The sequence below is a fragment of the Bombina bombina genome, chromosome 1 (genome assembly GCF_027579735.1).
Source record: "Bombina bombina isolate aBomBom1 chromosome 1, aBomBom1.pri, whole genome shotgun sequence".
NCBI classification, from domain to species: Eukaryota; Metazoa; Chordata; class Amphibia; order Anura; family Bombinatoridae; genus Bombina; species Bombina bombina.
This window is the reverse complement of record NC_069499.1, coordinates 1,181,109,856-1,181,128,140: the sequence shown is the minus strand read 5'-3', so window position 1 is coordinate 1,181,128,140 and position 18,285 is coordinate 1,181,109,856. Positions and strand designations below refer to the sequence as shown.

Here is an 18,285-nt window from a genome sequence, read left to right as displayed (position 1 = left end):
TGGTCGACAAAGGTAGGTCAGAAGCTGATTGAACAGGAAGGTTTGGGGAGTATTTGGAGAGAAGTGAGGAAATAAAGTTTGGTGTGCGGTTTCTGTAACCTTGCAGGTAAGGGCCGATAATTTAAAATTGTACTCTAAAGTCTAAGGGGAGCCGATGCAGGGACTGGAAGAGTAGGGCAGCTGATTTAAATTAGCAACTTAGGCTGATGACTCGAACAGAATTAATTGATAGATTGGACAAGTGAGTAAATTAACATTCTGGTATTGCATTTAGTAAGGAAATAGCAAATTCTAGAGAAGTTGGGTAAGTGCGCACAGCAGGATTTGGTAAACAATTGTATATAAATTACAAAAGAGAGTGTGCCTACATGGGAATAAAGCATACACAGTTCTCACTAGGAATCATAGTAAACCAGGAAGATCAGAGGGAAAGAAAGACTCACTTAAGCAATAATTCTGAGTAACATAGGAATCCCAGTTGAAATATGGAGTCAAAACAATAAAGGACTCAGTAATATAGTTAATGTTAGGGGAGAGATTTCTATCAAGACAGATCACCCATGAAGCAGTAGGAAAAAACATAATTTATGCTTACCTGATAAATTTCTTTCTTCTGTTGTGTGATCAGTCCACGGGTCATCATTACTTCTGGGATATAACTCCTCCCCAACAGGAAATGCAAGAGGATTCACCCAGCAGAGCTGCATATAGCTCCTCCCCTCTACGTCACTCCCAGTCATTCGACCAAGAATCAACGAGAAAGGAGAAACCAAGGGTGAAGTGGTGACTGGAGTATAATTTAAAAGATATTTACCTGCCTTAAAAAACAGGGCGGGCCGTGGACTGATCACACAACAGAAGAAAGAAATTTATCAGGTAAGCATAAATTATGTTTTCTTCTGTTATGTGTGATCAGTCCACGGGTCATCATTACTTCTGGGATACCAATACCAAAGCAAAAGTACACGGATGACGGGAGGGATAGGCAGGCTCATTATACAGAAGGAACCACTGCCTGAAGAACCTTTCTCCCAAAAATAGCCTCCGAAGAAGCAAAAGTGTCAAATTTGTAAAATTTGGAAAAAGTATGAAGCGAAGACCAAGTTGCAGCCTTGCAAATCTGTTCAACAGAGGCCTCATTCTTAAAGGCCCAAGTGGAAGCCACAGCTCTAGTAGAATGAGCTGTAATTCTTTCAGGAGGCTGCTGTCCAGCAGTCTCATAGGCTAAACGAATTATGCTACGAAGCCAGAAGGAGAGAGAGGTAGCCGAAGCCTTATGACCTCTCCTCTGACCAGAGTACACGACAAACAGGGAAGACGTTTGTCGAAAATCCTTAGTTGCCTGCAAGTAGAACTTGAGGGCACGAACTACATCCAGATTGTGTAGAAGACGTTCCTTCTTTGAAGAAGGATTCGGGCACAGGGAAGGCACCACGATCTCTTGATTGATGTTCCTGTTAGTGACTACCTTAGGTAAGAACCCAGGTTTTGTACGCAGAACTACCTTATCTGAATGAAAAATCAAATAAGGAGAATCACAATGTAAAGCTGATAACTCAGAGACTCTCCGAGCCGAAGAAATAGCCATTAAAAATAACACTTTCCAAGATAACAACTTTATATCAATGGAATGAAGGGGTTCAAACGGAACTCCTTGTAGAACGTTAAGAACAAGGTTTAAACTCCATGGCGGAGCAACAGTTTTAAACACAGGCTTGATCCTAGCTAAAGCCTGACAAAAGGCCTGGACGTCTGGATTTTCTGACAGACGCCTGTGTAACAAGATGGACAGAGCTGAGATCTGTCCCTTTAATGAACTAGCCGATAAACCCTTTTCTAAACCTTCTTGTAGAAAGGACAATATCCTAGGAATCCTAACCTTACTCCAGGAGTAACCTTTGGATTCGCACCAGTATAGGTATTTACGCCATATCTTATGGTAAATCCTTCTGGTAACAGGCTTCCTAGCCTGTATCAGGGTATCAATAACCGACTCAGAAAAACCACGTTTTGATAAAATCAAGCGTTCAATTTCCAAGCAGTCAGCTTCAGAGAAGTTAGATTTTGATGTTTGAATGGACCCTGTATCAGAAGGTCCTGTCTTAGAGGTAGAGACCAAGGCGGACAGGATGACATGTCCACTAGATCTGCATACCAAGTCCTGCGTGGCCATGCAGGCGCTATTAGAATCACTGATGCTCTCTCCTGTTTGATTTTGGCAATCAATCGAGGAAGCAGCGGGAAGGGTGGAAACACATAAGCCATCCCGAAGTTCCAAGGTGCTGTCAAAGCATCTATCAGAACCGCTCCCGGATCCCTGGATCTGGACCCGTAGCGAGGAAGTTTGGCGTTCTGGCGAGACGCCATGAGATCTATCTCTGGTTTGCCCCAACTTCGAAGTATTTGGGCAAAGACCTCCGGATGAAGTTCCCACTCCCCCGGATGAAAAGTCTGGCGACTCAAGAAATCCGCCTCCCAGTTCTCCACTCCCGGGATGTGGATTGCTGACAGGTGGCAAGAGTGAGACTCTGCCCAGCGAATTATCTTTGATACTTCCATCATTGCTAGGGAGCTTCTTGTCCCTCCTTGATGGTTGATGTAAGCTACAGTCGTGATGTTGTCCGACTGAAACCTGATGAACCCCCGAGTTTTTAACTGGGGCCAAGCCAGAAGGGCATTGAGAACTGCTCTCAATTCCAGAATGTTTATTGGCAGGAGACTTTCCTCCTGATTCCATTGTCCCTGAGCCTTCAGAGAATTCCAGACAGCGCCCCAACCTAGTAGGCTGGCGTCTGTTGTTACAATTGTCCAGTCCGGCCTGCTGAATGGCATTCCCCTGGACAGATGTGGCCGAGAAAGCCACCATAGAAGAGAGTTTCTGGTCTCTTGATCCAGATTCAGAGTAGGGGACAAGTCTGAGTAATCCCCATTCCACTGACTCAGCATGCACAATTGCAGCGGTCTGAGATGTAGACGTGCAAAGGGTACTATGTCCATTGCTGCTACCATTAAGCCGATCACCTCCATGCATTGAGCTACTGACGGGAGTTGAATGGAATGAAGGACACGGCATGCATTTAGAAGCTTTGTTAATCTGTCTTCTGTCAGATAAATCTTCATTTCTACAGAATCTATAAGAGTCCCCAAGAATGGAACTCTTGTGAGAGGAAAGAGAGAACTCTTCTTTTCGTTCACTTTCCATCCATGCGACCTTAGAAATGCCAGAACTAACTCTGTATGAGACTTGGCAGTTTGAAAGCTTGAAGCTTGTATCAGAATGTCGTCTAGGTACGGAGCTACCGAAATTCCTCGCGGTCTTAGTACCGCCAGAAGGGCACCCAGAACCTTTGTGAAGATTCTTGGAGCCGTAGCCAATCCGAATGGAAGAGCTACAAACTGGTAATGCCTGTCTAAGAAGGCAAACCTTAGATACCGGTAATGATCTTTGTGAATCGGTATGTGAAGGTAAGCATCCTTTAAATCCACTGTGGTCATGTACTGACCCTTTTGGATCATGGGTAAGATTGTCCGAATAGTTTCCATTTTGAACGATGGAACTCTTAGGAATTTGTTTAGGATCTTTAAATCCAAGATTGGCCTGAAAGTTCCCTCTTTTTTGGGAACCACAAACAGGTTTGAGTAAAACCCTTGTCCTTGTTCCGACCGCGGAACCGGATGGATCACTCCCATTAATAACAGATCTTGTACACAGCGTAGAAACGCTTCTTTCTTTATCTGGTTTGTTGACAACCTTGACAGATGAAATCTCCCTCTTGGGGGAGAGAATTTGAAGTCTAGAAGGTATCCCTGAGATATGATCTCTAGCGCCCAGGGATCCTGAACATCTCTTGCCCAAGCCTGGGCGAAGAGAGAGAGTCTGCCCCCCACTAGATCCGGTCCCGGATCGGGGGCCCTCGATTCATGCTGTCTTTGGGGCAGCAGCAGGTTTCCTGGCCTGCTTGCCCTTGTTCCAGGACTGGTTAGGTTTCCAGCCTTGTCTGTAACGAGCAACAGCTCCTTCCTGTTTTGGTGCAGTGGAAGTTGGTGCTGCTCCTGCTTTGAAATTCCGAAAGGGACGAAAATTAGACTGTCTAGCCTTAGCTTTGGCTTTGTCTTGAGGCAGGGCGTGGCCCTTACCTCCTGTAATGTCAGCGATAATTTCTTTCAAACCGGGCCCAAATAAAGTTTGCCCCTTGAAAGGTATATTAAGTAATTTGGACTTAGAAGTTACATCAGCTGACCAGGATTTTAGCCACAGCGCCCTACGTGCCTGAATGGCGAATCCTGAGTTCTTAGCCGTAAGTTTGGTTAAATGTACTACGGCCTCCGAAATGAATGAATTAGCTAGTTTAAGGACTCTAAGCCTGTCCGTAATGTCGTCCAGCGTAGCTGAACTAAGGTTCTCTTCCAGAGACTCAATCCAAAATGCTGCCGCAGCCGTAATCGGCGCGATGCATGCAAGGGGTTGCAATATAAAACCTTGTTGAACAAACATTTTCTTAAGGTAACCCTCTAATTTTTTATCCATTGGATCTGAAAAAGCACAGCTATCCTCCACCGGGATAGTGGTACGCTTAGCTAAAGTAGAAACTGCTCCCTCCACCTTAGGGACCGTTTGCCATAAGTCCCGTGTGGTGGCATCTATTGGAAACATCTTTCTAAATATTGGAGGGGGTGAGAACGGCACACCGGGTCTATCCCACTCCTTAGTAACAATTTCAGTTAGTCTCTTAGGTATAGGAAAAACGTCAGTACTCGCCGGTACCGCAAAGTATTTATCCAACCTACACAATTTCTCTGGTATTGCAACAGTGTTACAATCATTAAGAGCCGCTAAAACCTCCCCTAGTAATACACGGAGGTTCTCCAATTTAAATTTAAAATTTGAAATATCTGAATCCAATCTGTTTGGATCAGAACCGTCACCCACAGAATGAAGCTCTCCGTCCTCATGCTCTGCAAGCTGTGACGCAGTATCAGACATGGCCCTAGTATTATCAGCGCACTCTGTTCTCACCCCAGAGTGATCACGCTTGCCTCTTAGTTCTGGTAATTTAGCCAAAACTTCAGTCATAACAGTAGCCATATCTTGTAATGTTATCTGTAATGGCCGCCCAGATGTACTAGGCGCCACAATATCACGCACCTCCCGGGTGGGAGATGCAGGTACTGACACGTGAGGCGAGTTAGTCGGCATAACTCTCCCCTCGCTGTTTGGTGAAATTTGTTCAATTTGTACAGATTGGCTTTTATTTAAAGTAGCATCAATACAGTTAGTACATAAATTTCTATTGGGCTCCACCTTGGCATTGGAACAAATGACACAGGTATCTTCCTCTGAATCAGACATGTTTAACACACTAGCAATAAACTTGCAACTTGGTTACAATCTTATTTAACAAAAACGTACTGTGCCTCAAAGAAGCACTAAACGATTAAATGACAGTTGAAATAATGAACTGAAAAACAGTTATAGCATCAATCCTTGAAAACAACACAACTTTTAGCAAAGGTTTGTTCCCATTAGTAAAGTAACAATAATTAAATTTGAAACATAAAAATTACAGAGCAACGTTTTTAATCACAGTCAATATATAAGTCTCACAGCTCTGCTGAGAGAATCTACCTCCCTCCAAAGAAGTTTGAAGACCCCTGAGTTCTGTTAGAGATGAACCGGATCATGCAGGAAATACAAGAGTAACTGACTGGAAATTTTTGATGCGTAGCAAAGAGCGCCAAAAACGGCCCCTCCCCCTCACACTACAGCAGTGAGAGAGAAACGAAACTGTCACAATTAAAACAAGCAACTGCCAAGTGGAAAAATAATGCCCAAACATTTATTCACTCAGTACCTCAGAAAATGCAAACGATTCTACATTCCAGCAAAAACGTTTAACATAATAAATACCTATTAAAAGGTTTAATGTACTTTTAACAGAGTAATTCCAGTGAAATACCATCCCCAGAATACTGAAGTGTAGAGTATACATACATGTCATTATAACGGTATGGCAGGATTTTCTCATCAATTCCATTCAGAAAATAAAAACTGCTACATACCTCAATGCAGATTCATCTGCCCGCTGTCCCCTGATCTGAAGCTTTTACCTCCCTCAGATGGCCGAGAAACAGCAATATGATCTTAACTACTCCGGTTAAAATCATAGTAAAAAACTCTGGTAGATTCTTCTTCAAACTCTGCCAGAGAGGTAATAACACGCTCCGGTGCTATTGTAAAATAACAAACTTTTGATTGAAGTTATAAAAACTAAGTATAATCACCATAGTCCTCTCACACATCCTATCTAGTCGTTGGGTGCAAGAGAATGACTGGGAGTGACGTAGAGGGGAGGAGCTATATGCAGCTCTGCTGGGTGAATCCTCTTGCATTTCCTGTTGGGGAGGAGTTATATCCCAGAAGTAATGATGACCCGTGGACTGATCACACATAACAGAAGAAAAAACAAGCTTGCTAAGAGCAAACAACAAATAAAAACTCAATCTTTCATTTATCAATGGATTGGAAAGGATAAAGCCACTAAACAGTGATAAAGGAGGAGGAGAAGCCATAAAAGGAATAGTTAAATTGTAGAATTATATGAGGAAACTGAGCCAGTCAAGGTATTTGGGGAATGATGAGAAGGGGGACAAGAAATGAGACATATATGTTTAGGGACAGATTAATGAAAAGAAGCAGACAAAGGGGACATGTAAAGTAAAAAGATATAAAAAAACCCGGCTTGCTACAATCTGTGAAGGACACAGCAAGCTAAACCTTAATTCCGATTGGCTGATAGAATTAGATCAGCCAATCGGAATTGAAGGGACGCCATCCTGGACGCCATGACGTCATTTAAAGGAACCTTCATTCAACAAGAAGACGTCAATTGAAGAGGATGCTCCGCTCTTGAAGATAGAGCCGCTCCACGTCGGAAGGATGAAGATAGAAGATGCCATCTGGGTGAAGACTTCTGCCTGTCTAGAGGACCACTTCTGCCAGTCTGGAGGACCACTTCTGCCGGCTTCGTGGAGGACATCTTGCCGCTTGGATGAAGACTTCTCCCGGTAAGTGGATCTTCGGGGGTTAGTGTTAGGATTTTTTAAGGGTGTATTAGGTGGGTTTTATTTTTAGGTTAGGGCTTTGGGCCGCAATAGAGCTAAATGCCCTTTTAAGGGCAATCCCCATCCAAATGCCCTTTTCAGGGCAATGGGGAGCTTAGGTTTTTTTAGTTAGGGTTTTATTTGGGGGTTGGTTGTGTGGGTGGTGGGTTTTACTGTTGGGGGGTTGTTTGTATTTTTTTTTACAGGTAAAAGAGCTGATTTCTTTGGGGCAATGCCCCGCAAAAGGCCCTTTTAAGGGCTATAGGTAGTTTAGGTTAGGCTAGGTTTTTTTTTATTTTGGGTGGGCTTTTTTTATTTTGATAGGGCTATTAGATTAGGTGTAATTAGTTTATTTTCTGTAATTTTTTTTTGTAATTTAGCTAATTGTTTTGAATTTAGTTAATTGTATTTAATTTAGGGAATTTATTTAATTGTAGGGTTAGGTTAGGTGTTAGTGTAACTTAGGTTAGGTTTTATTTTACAGGTAAATTTGTATTTATTTTAGCTAGGTAGTTAGTAAATAGTTAATAACTATTTAGTAACTATTCTACCTAGTTAAAATAAATACAAACTTGCCTGTAAAATAAAAATAAACCCTAAGCTAGATACAATGTAACTATTAGTTATATTGTAGCTAGCTTAGGGTTTATTTTACAGGTAAGTATTTAGTTTTAAATAGGAATTATTTAGTTATTAATAGTAATTTTTATTTAGATTTATTTTAATTATATTTAAGTTAGGGGGTGTTAAGGTTAGACTTAGATTTAGGGGTTAATAAATTTAATATAGTGGTGGCGACATTGGGGGTGGCAGATAAGGGGTTAATAAATGAAGGTAGGTGGCGGCGATGTTAGGGGCGGCAGATTAAGGGTTAATAATATTTAACTAGTGTTTGCGATGTGGGAGTACAGCGGTTTAGGGGTTAATATGTTTATTATAGTGGCGGCGACGTTGGGGGTGGCAGATTAGGGGTAATAACACTATGTAGGTGTCGGCGATGTTGTGGGCAGCAGATTAGGGGTTAATAAATATAATGTAGGTGTCGGCAATGTTGGGGGCAGCAGATTAGGGGTTCATAAGTATATTATAGGTGTCGGCGATGTCCGGAGCAGCAGATTAGGGGTTAATAAATATAATGTAGGTGTCGGCGATGTCGGGGACGGCAGATTAGGGGTTAATAAATATAATGTAGGTGTCGGCGATGTCAGGGGCGGCAGATTAGGGGTTAATAAGTGTAAGATTAGGGGTGTTTAGACTCAGGGTTCATGTTAGGGTGTTAGGTGTAAACATAAATTTTCTTTCCCCATAGGAATCAATGGGGCTGCGTTACTGAGATTTACGCTGCTTTTTTGCAGGTGTTAGACTTTTTCTCAGCCGGCTCTCCCCATTGATGTCTATGGAGAAATCGTGCACAAGCACATACAACCAGCTCACCGCTGACTTAAGCAGCGCTGGTATTGGAGTGCGGTATGGAGCTCAATTTTGCTCTACGCTCACTTCTTGTCTTTTAATGCCGGGTTTGTAAAAACCTGTAATACCAGCGCTGTAGGAAAGTGAGCGGTGAGAATAAAGTGCAAGTTAGCAACGCACCCCTCTTACCGCAAAACTCGTAATCTAGCCGTTAGTTTGCGCTTGTGCTGTCACTTTTATTTTCAACTTGAAATACAGGCACAAGTTAGCACAGCAGCAATATTTAAATATTGCACTGCTCTAATGTTAGCACCAAATCTAATCTAATGTCATTCTGTCATTAATAGGGGAGGGACCTCTGACAACTTGGACTCCAGGGAGATCCTGTAAATCTGCATGGGTAAGAAATTGCAACCACGCTTAGCTTCATGTACAGATACTATTGTATGTGATAGAAACTTATTTTTAAAAAGAAACAATGGCAGTAGTTGTTGCTAGTTTCTGTAATTGCGTAAGCTGGTACACACTATTTATAAGGGGTGAGTTATTTATTTATATTGCTGTGCCGTATATGTTGCTTCTTAGATTGAGCATAATAGAAATATTAAATGTCTTATGCACATATATTGGTTTAGCTCACTATTTGTTTTTGTTCCCTTAAAGAAACTTAAGAATGTGTTATGCAGCTTTGTACCTGAAGTCTTTGCGGTTGTAGAAGTCCCAGGCCGATGCATGGCACACTACTTCCCTATCTTTTGGTTTCTCTATCATGGATTTGTCCCAAAATTCTTGTGGCATGGGAATAAGTCCAAGGGAAGTAAAGAAGCTATCGGATTCCTGAAACATCCTTGTTGCATTCCATTTCTATTGAAAACAAAACAAGGATGATTAGATCAAAGATATAAAGTTTTAGTGGTAACATTTACACATTCTTCTATTTTCACGTGTAATAGAACAATTCCTGATTGATTTTTTTCTTTTATTATTCCTAAGGTCTGATCCTAACAGATACTCACATATTCCCTATAAAGTGTAAGCTTTATTAGTTTGTAGGATAGCCATATGCTTATCCCAGGCATTTTTTAAGTCCTTCACACTGTTTGTCTTTACCACCAGTAATAGTACGGTAGTTATTCCATTAATTAACCAACCTTTCTGTGAAGAAGTGCTTCCCCAAATTACTTCTAAACTGACTGCCTTTCAGCTCAAGATCATAACCTCTTGTTTTGGAGTTACTTTTTTGTCAAAAATACTTTCAGCTACTGCTTTATTAAACCCTTTAAAAGACCACTAAATGCAGTAGAATTAAATAATTAACAGGTACATAATAAAAACACAATGCAATAACATTTAGGGGCCAATTTATTATCGGTCTGTCCGACATGATCCGCTCAGCGGATCATGTCTGACAGACATCGATGAATGCCGACAGCATACGCTGTCGGCATTTATCATTGCACAAGCAGTTCTTGTGAACTGCTTGTGCAATGCCGCCCCCTGCTGATTAGCAGATAATCGGCCACTAGCAGGGGGTGTCAATCAACCCGATCATTTTCGATCAGGTTGATTGCTGTCCGCCGCTCAGAACTGGCGGACCAGTTAAGGAGCAGCAGTCTTAAAGGGACAGTAAAGTCATAATTAGACATTCATGATTTAGACTGAGCATACAATTTTAAACAACTTTCCAATTTACTTCTATTTAATTTGCTTCCTTCTCTTGTTATCCTTTGCTGTAAGGTTTATCTAAGTAAGCTCAGGAGCAGCAAAGAACCTACGTTCTTGCTGCTGATTTGGTGGCTGCATATACAGTATATACCGATTGCCATTGACTCACCCATGTGTTCAGTTAGAAACCAGTAGTGCATTGCTGTTCCTTCAACAAATCATACCAAGAGAATTAAGTAAATTTGATAATAGAAGTAAACTGGAAAGTTGTTTAAAATTGTATGTTCTACCTAAATCATGAAAGAAACATTTTGAGTTTCATGTCCCTTTAAGACCGCTGCTTCTTAACAGCTGTCTCCGGTGAGCCTGAATGCTCGCGCGTAAATACGGGGGCATTTGGGGCATAGTAAATCGGCCCCTCACTATGAATTTAAAATAAGCAGTAGTTTTTATTCTGGCAAATTTATTTTGTCTCCCATTTTCTGGCCCCCTATATTATGTGACGGATATCAGCCAATCACAAATTAGTATACATATACCCTGTGAGTTTGTGCACATGCCCAGAATGTGTGCTAATAAAAATTTGATGATGTAAGTAAATTGGAAAGTGTCTTAAAATTGCATGCTCTTTCTGAATTATAAAAGTTTATTTTGACTTGAGTGTCCCTTTAATGTAATTAAAAAGTTAATATATCACCTCTCTCTCTCTCTCTTCTCTCCTCTAAACATGTTTAGATCATCAATCTTTCTTTGTAAGTTTTCTTTTTTTAAATTATGTACCAATTTAGAAGCCCTCTACCTGGTTTTATACACATATGATGTGACACGCGAGCATTGGTATTTTATAGTGAGTTTAAAAAATATTGTTGTAGTAGTAGTTGAGAACAATCAAAATTACATTTATATATTTATTTGGAGTAGGTAAATCTTGTGCTTTTTTAGGATTCTCATTTATATTTATCAATTGGTTTTAATACAAGTTTACAGGTAAAATAATCTTTTGAAATGATCTGACTCATTTCTGTATTTGCCTGCAGGAACTTAGCTTGTTATATTTAGTTAGAAAATAAAATCTGACAGCTTAGCGTATTTCTTAGGGTACACTTTCTAACATTTGAAAATTTATTTTTTTCAAATGTATAAAATGATTTAAATGAAAATTGACAAACTATTATACAATTGGACTGATAGGGGCCGGTTTATCATTGTGCGGGCGGACATCGATAAATGCCAACAGCATACACTGTCGGCATTTATCATTGCACAAGCATTTCTCGTGAAATGCTTGTGCAATGCCGTCCCCTGCACATTTGCGGGGGGTAGATTGCAGCATCCGCTGCTTAATAAATCTACCCCATAGATTTGAGTAAATGTCTGGTTCTATCAAGATGAATACATTGACCTATTTTGACCAAAAGGTGCCAAAACTGACCAAAAAAGCAAACCCTTTGATTATAAGTGTAGTATATATTTTTTTACTTTTTTTTACCTGAGCTACCATAGCTGGTGTAGCGTCAACTTGTGCAGCATTAGGAAATGGAACAACAAGGTCAAATATGTTAGACCAGGACTGTGCCCACATATTACCTAGAAAATAATGACATCAGAAGAATAAATTAGTATATAGAAAATATTAACACTCACTAGCAAGTGGTCTGTTATTGAAACTATAAAAAGTCTAAAGAACCAAATCATTTTTCTCACTGAATAATGTATGGTTAAATACAGGGGGTATAGAATTTAAACTAGGTAAAAACAGACATATACTTTGTTACTATGTACAGTAGTGCTCATAAGTTTACATACCCTGGCAGAATTTATGATTTCTTGGCCATTTTTCAGAGAATATGAATGATAACACAAAAACTTTTCTTTCACTCATGGTTAGTGTTTGGCTGAAGCCATTTATTATCAATGAACATTGTTTACTCTTTTTAAATCATAATGACAACAGAAACTACCCAAATGACCCTAATCAAAAGTTTACATACCCTGGTGATTTTGGCCTGATAACATGCACACACGTTGACACAAAGGGGTTTGAATGGCTATTAAAGGTAATCATCCTCACCTGTGATCTGTTTTCTTGTAATTAGTGTGTGTGTATATAAAAGGTCAATGAGTTTCTGGACTCCTGATAGACCCTTGCATCTTTCATCCAGTGCTACACTGACGATTCTGGATTCTGAGTCATGGGGAAAGCAAAAGAATTGTCAAAGGATCTGTGGGAAAAGGTAGTTGGATTGTATAAAACAGGAAAGGGATATAAAAAGATATCCAAGGAATTGAGAATGCAAATCAACAGTGTTCAAACTCTAATAAAGAAGTGGAAAATGAGGGGTTCTGTTGAAACCGAACCACGGTCAGGTAGACCAACTAAAATTTCAGCCACAACTGCCAGGAAAATTGTTTGGGATGCAAAGACAAACCCACAAATAACTTCAGGTGAAATACAGGACATGTGGTGTGGCTGTTTCAAGATGCACAATAAGGAGGCACTTGAAGAAAGATGGGCTGCATGGTTAAGTCGCCAGAAGAAAGCCATTACTACGCAAATGCCACAAAGTATCCTGCTTACAATATGCCAAACAGCTCAGAGACAAGCCTCAAACCTTCTGGCACAAAGTCATTTGGAGTGATGAGACCAAAATTTAGCTTTTTGGCCACAACCATAAATGCTACATTTGGAGAGGAGTCAACAAGGCCTATGATGAAAGGTACACCATTCCTACTGTGAAACACGGAGGTGGATCGCTGATGTTTTGAGGATGTGTGAGCTACAAAGGCACAGGAAATTTGGTCAGAATTGATGGCAAGATGAATGCAGTATGTTATCAAACAGAACGCATAATATTGCACTTCTTGATTAGAGTTTGAACACTGCTGATTTGCATTCTCAATTCCTTGGATATCTTTTTATATCCCTTTCCTGTTTTATACAGTTCAACTACCTTTTTCCCACAGATCCTTTGACAATTATTTTTCTTTCCCTATGACTTAAAATCCAGAAACATCAGTGCAGCACTGGATGAAAAATGCAAAGGTCTGTCAGGAGTCCAGAAACTCATTGACCTTTTAAACACACACACTAATTACAAGCAAACAGATCACAGGTGAGGATGGTTACCTTTAATAGCCATTCAAACCCCTTTGTGTCAACTTGTGTGCATGTTATCAGGCCAAAATCACCAGGGTATGTAAAATTTTGATCAGGGTCATTTTGGTAGTTTCTGTTGTCATTATGATTTAAAAAGAGTAAACACAGTTGATTGATAATAAATGGCTTCAGCCAAACACTAACCATGAGTGAAGGAAAAGTTTTTGTGTTATCATTCATATTTTCTGAAAAAACACAATTTATGCTTACCTGATAAATTTATTTCTCTTGTGGTGTATCCAGTCCACGGATCATCCATTACTTGTGGGATATTCTCATTCCCAACAGGAAGTTGCAAGAGGACACCCACAGCAGAGCTGTAATATAGCTCCTCCCCTAACTGTCATAGCCAGTCATTCGACCGAAAACAAGCAGAGAAAGGAGAAACCATAGGGTGCAGTGGTTACTGTAGTTTAAATTTAAAAATTACCTGCCTTAAAATGACAGGGCGGGCCGTGGACTGGATACACCACAAGAGAAATAAATTTATCAGGTAAGCATAAATTGTGTTTTCTCTTGTAAGGTGTATCCAGTCCACGGATCATCCATTACTTGTGGGATACCAATACCAAAGCTAAAGTACACGGATTAAGGGAGGGACAAGGCAGGAACTTAAATGGAAGGAACCACTGCCCGTAAAACCTTTCTCCCAAATATAGCCTCCGAAGAAGCAAAAGTATCAAATTTGTAAAATTTTGAAAAAATATGAAGCGAAGACCAAGTCGTCGCCTTGCAAATCTGATCAAAAGAAGCCTCATTTTTAAAGGCCCAAGTGGAAGCCACAGCTCTAGTGGAATGAGCTGTAATCCTTTCAGGAGGTTGCTGTCCAGCAGTCTCATAGGCTAAGCTTCTTAGTCAAAAAGAAAAAGAGGTTGCCGAAGCCTTTTGACCTCTCCTCTGTCCAGAGTAGACAACAAACAAAGCAGATGTTTGACGAAAATCTTTAGTAGCTTGTAAGTAAAACTTTAAAGCACGGACCACGTCCAAATTGTGTAACACAAGGATGGAACAACAATCTCTTGATTGATATTCTTATTAGATACCACCTTAGGTAAGAACCCAGGTTTGGTTCGCAGGACTACCTTATCCATATGAAAAATCAGATAAGGAGAATCACATTGTAAGGCAGATAGCTCAGAGACTCTACGAGCCGAGGAAATAGCTACCAAAAAAAAGAACTTTCCAAGATAAAAGCTTGATATCTATGGAATGAAGAGGTTCAAACGGAACTCCTTGAAGAACCTTAAGAACCAAGTTTAAGCTCCATGGTGGAGCAACAGGTTTAAACACAGGCTTGATTCTAACTAAAGCCTGACAAAATGCCTGAACGTCTGGAACATCTGCCAGACGCTTAACTAGCTGACAATCCTTTTTCCAAACCTTCTTGGAGAAAAGATAATATCCTAGCAATCCTGACCTTACTACATGAGTAACCCTTGGATTCACACCAATAAAGATATCTACGCCATACCTTATGGTAAATTTTCCTGGTGACAGGCTTTCGTGCCTGTCTTAAGGTATCAATAACTGACTCTGAGAAGCCACGCTTTGATAAAATCAAGCGTTCAATCTCCAGGCAGTCAGCCTCAGAGAAATTAGATTTGGATGGTTGAAAGGACCCTGAAGTAGAAGGTCCTGTTTCAGAGGCAGAGACCATGGTGGAAAGGATGACATGTCCACTAGATCTGCATACCAGGTCCTGCGTGGCTACGCAGATGCTATCAGAATCACCGATGCTCTCTCCTGCTTGATCTTGGCAATCAGTCGAGGGAGCAGAGGAAACGGTGGAAACACATAAGCCAGGTTGAAAGACCAGGGCGCTGCTAGAGCATCTATCAGTGTCGCCTTGGGATCCCTGGACCTGGATCCGTAACACGGAAGCTTGGCGTTCTGGCTTTGCCCCAACGATGAATCAGTTGTGCAAATGCCTCCGGATGGAGTTCCCACTCTCCCGGATGAAAAGTCTGACGACTTAGAAAATCCGCCTCCCAGTGCTCTACACCTGGGATATGGATAGCTGATAGGTGACAAGAGTGAATCTCTGCCCAGCGAATTATTTTTGAAACTTCTAACTTCTCTAGGGAACTTCTCGTTCCCCCTTGATGGTTGATGTAAGCTACAGTCGTGATGTTGTCCGACTGAAATCTGATGTACCTCAAAGTTGCTAACTGAGGCCAAGCCTGAAGAGCCTTGAATATCACTCTTAGTTCCAGAATATTTAATGGAAGGAGAGACTCCTCCTGAGTCCACGATCCCTGAGACTTCAGGGAGTTCCAGACTGCACCCCAACCTAGAAGGCTGGCATCTGTCGTAACAATTGTCCAATCTGGCCTGCGAAAGGTCATACCTTTGGACAGATGGACCTGAGATAGCCACCAGAGAAGAGAATCCCTGGTCTCTTGGTCCAGATTCAGTTGAGGGGACAAATCTGTGTAATCCCCGCTCCACTGACTGAGCATGCACAGTTGCAGCGGTCTGAGATGTAAGCGTGCAAATGGCACTATGTCCATTGCCGCTACCATTAAGCCGATTACTTCCATACACTGAACCACCGAAGGGCGCGGAATGGAATGAAGAACCCGGCAGGAATTTAGAAGCTTTGATAACCTGGACTCCGTCAGGTGAATTTTCATTTCTACAGAATCTATCAGAGTCCCTAGAAAGGAAACTCTTGTGAGTGAGGATAGAGAACTCTTTTCCTCGTTCACTTTCCACCCATGCGACCACAGAAATGCCAGTACTACATCCGTATGAGACTTGGCAATTTGGAAGTTTGACGCCTGTATCAGGATGTCGTCTAAATAAGGGGCTACTGCTATGCCCCGCGGCCTTAGGACCGCCATAAGTGACCCTAGAACCTTTGTAAAGATTCTTGGGGCTGTAGTTAATCCCAAGGGAAGAGCTACAACTGGTAATGCCTGTCTTAAAAGGCAAACCTGAGAAACCGATGATGATCTTTGTGTATCGGAATGTGAAGATAAGCATCCTTTAGATCCACTGTAGTCATATATTGACCCTCCTGGATCAGTGGTAGGATGGTACGAATAGTTTCCATCTTGAACGACGGAACTTTGAGGAATTTGTTTAAGATCTTTAGATCCAAAATTGGTTTGAAGGTTCCCTCTTTTTTGGGAACCACAAACAGATTTGAGTAAAAACCCTGTCCCTGTTCCTCCTTTGGAACTGGATGGATCACTCCCATATCTAGGAGGACTCGTACACAGTGTAAGAATGCCTCTCTCTTTATCTGGTGTGCAGATAATTGTGAAAGGTGAAATCTCCCTTTTGGGGGGGAAGCTTTGAAGTCCAGAAGATATCCCTGGGATATAATTTCCAACGCCCAGGGATCCTGAACATCTCTTGCCCACGCCTGGGCAAAGAGTGAAAGTCTGCCCCCTACTAGATCCGTTCCCGGATAGGGGGCCGTTCCTTCATGCTGTCTTAGAGGCAGCAGCAGGCTTTTTTACCTGCTTACCTTTTTTCCATGTCTGGTTTGGTCTCCAGACCGTCTTGGATTGAGCAAAAATTCCCTCTTGTTTATTATTAGAGGAAGTTGATGCCGCACCTGCCTTGAAGTTTTGAAAGGCATGAAAATTAGACTGTTTGGCCCTAGATTTGGACCTGTCCTGAGGAAGGGCATGACCTTTTCCTCCAGTGATATCAGCAATAATCTCCTTCAACCAGGCCCGAATAGGGTCTGCCCCTTGAAGGGAATGTTAAGTAGCTTAGATTTTGAAGTCACGTCAGCTGACCATGATCTAAGCCATAGCGCTCTGCGCGCCTGTATAGCAAAACCAGAATTCTTAGCCGTTAGTTTAGTCAAATGAACAATGGCATCAGAATAAAAGAATTGGCTAGCTTAAGTGCTCTAAGTTTGCCAAGTATGTCATCCAATGGAGTCTCTACCTGTAAAGCCTCTTCCAGAGACTCAAACCAGTACGCCGCAGCAGCAGTGACAGGGGCAATGCATGCAAGGGGCTGTAGGATAAAACCTTGTTGAATAAATATTTTCTTAAGGTAACCTCTAATTTTTTATCCATTGGATCTAAAAAAAAACCCACAACTGTCCTCGACAGGGATAGTAGTACGCTTTACTAGAGTAGAAACTGCTCCCTCCACCTTAGGGACTGTCTGCCATAAGTCCCATGTGGTGGCGTCTATTGGAAACATTTTTCTAAAAATAGGAGGGGAAGAGAACGGCACACCTGGTCTATCCCATTCCTTATTAATAATTTCTGTAAACCTTTTAGGTATTTGGAAAAACATCAGTACACACCGGCACTGCAAAGTATTTGCATACAATTTCTCTGGCACTGCAATGGTATCACAGTCATTCAGAGCAGCTAAAACCTCCCTAAGCAACACGCGGAGGTGTTCAAGCTTAAATTTAAATGTAGAAATATTAGAATCAGGTATCTTTCCTGAGTCATTAACATCACCCACTGACTTAAGCTCTCTTTCCTCAGCTTCTGCATATTGTGAGGCAGTATCAGACATGGTTCTTAAAGCGTCAGTATGCTCTGCATTTTGTCTCACCCCAGAGCTATCTCACTTACCTCTAAGTTCAGGTAGTCTGGCTAATACCGCTGACAGTGTATTATCCATGACTGCCGCCATGTCTTGTAAAGTAAACGCTATGGGCGCCCTAGATGTACTTGGCACCATTTGAGCGTGAGTCCCTTAAGCGGGAGTCAAAGGGTCTGACACGTGGGGAAAGTTAGTCGGCATAACTTCCCCCTCGTCAGATTCCTCTGGTGATACATTTTTTAAAGACAGAAAATGATCTTTATTGCATAAAATGAAATCAGTACATTTGGTACACATTCTAAGAGGGGGTTCCACCATGGCTTTTAAACATAATAAACAAGGAGTTTCTTCTATGTCAGACATGTTTATACAGAATAGCAATGAGACTAGCAAGCTTGGAAAACACTTTAAATCAAGTTATCAAG

At 41.4% G+C, this 18,285-nt stretch overlaps 1 protein-coding gene across 1 annotated transcript in view; it reads right to left on the bottom strand.

Annotated features, from left to right (window-relative positions):
* The window catches only part of ACE (angiotensin I converting enzyme), a 186,981-nt gene that overhangs the window by 28,488 nt on the left and 140,208 nt on the right, over positions 1 to 18,285 (bottom strand). Inside the window, exons 18-19 of the mRNA XM_053699782.1 lie at positions 11,666 to 11,763; positions 9,206 to 9,375 (exon numbers count right to left, since the gene is read on the bottom strand). Coding sequence (XP_053555757.1) covers positions 9,206 to 9,375; positions 11,666 to 11,763 — 268 coding nt within the window. The remainder of the gene's footprint in view (positions 1 to 9,205; positions 9,376 to 11,665; positions 11,764 to 18,285) is intronic.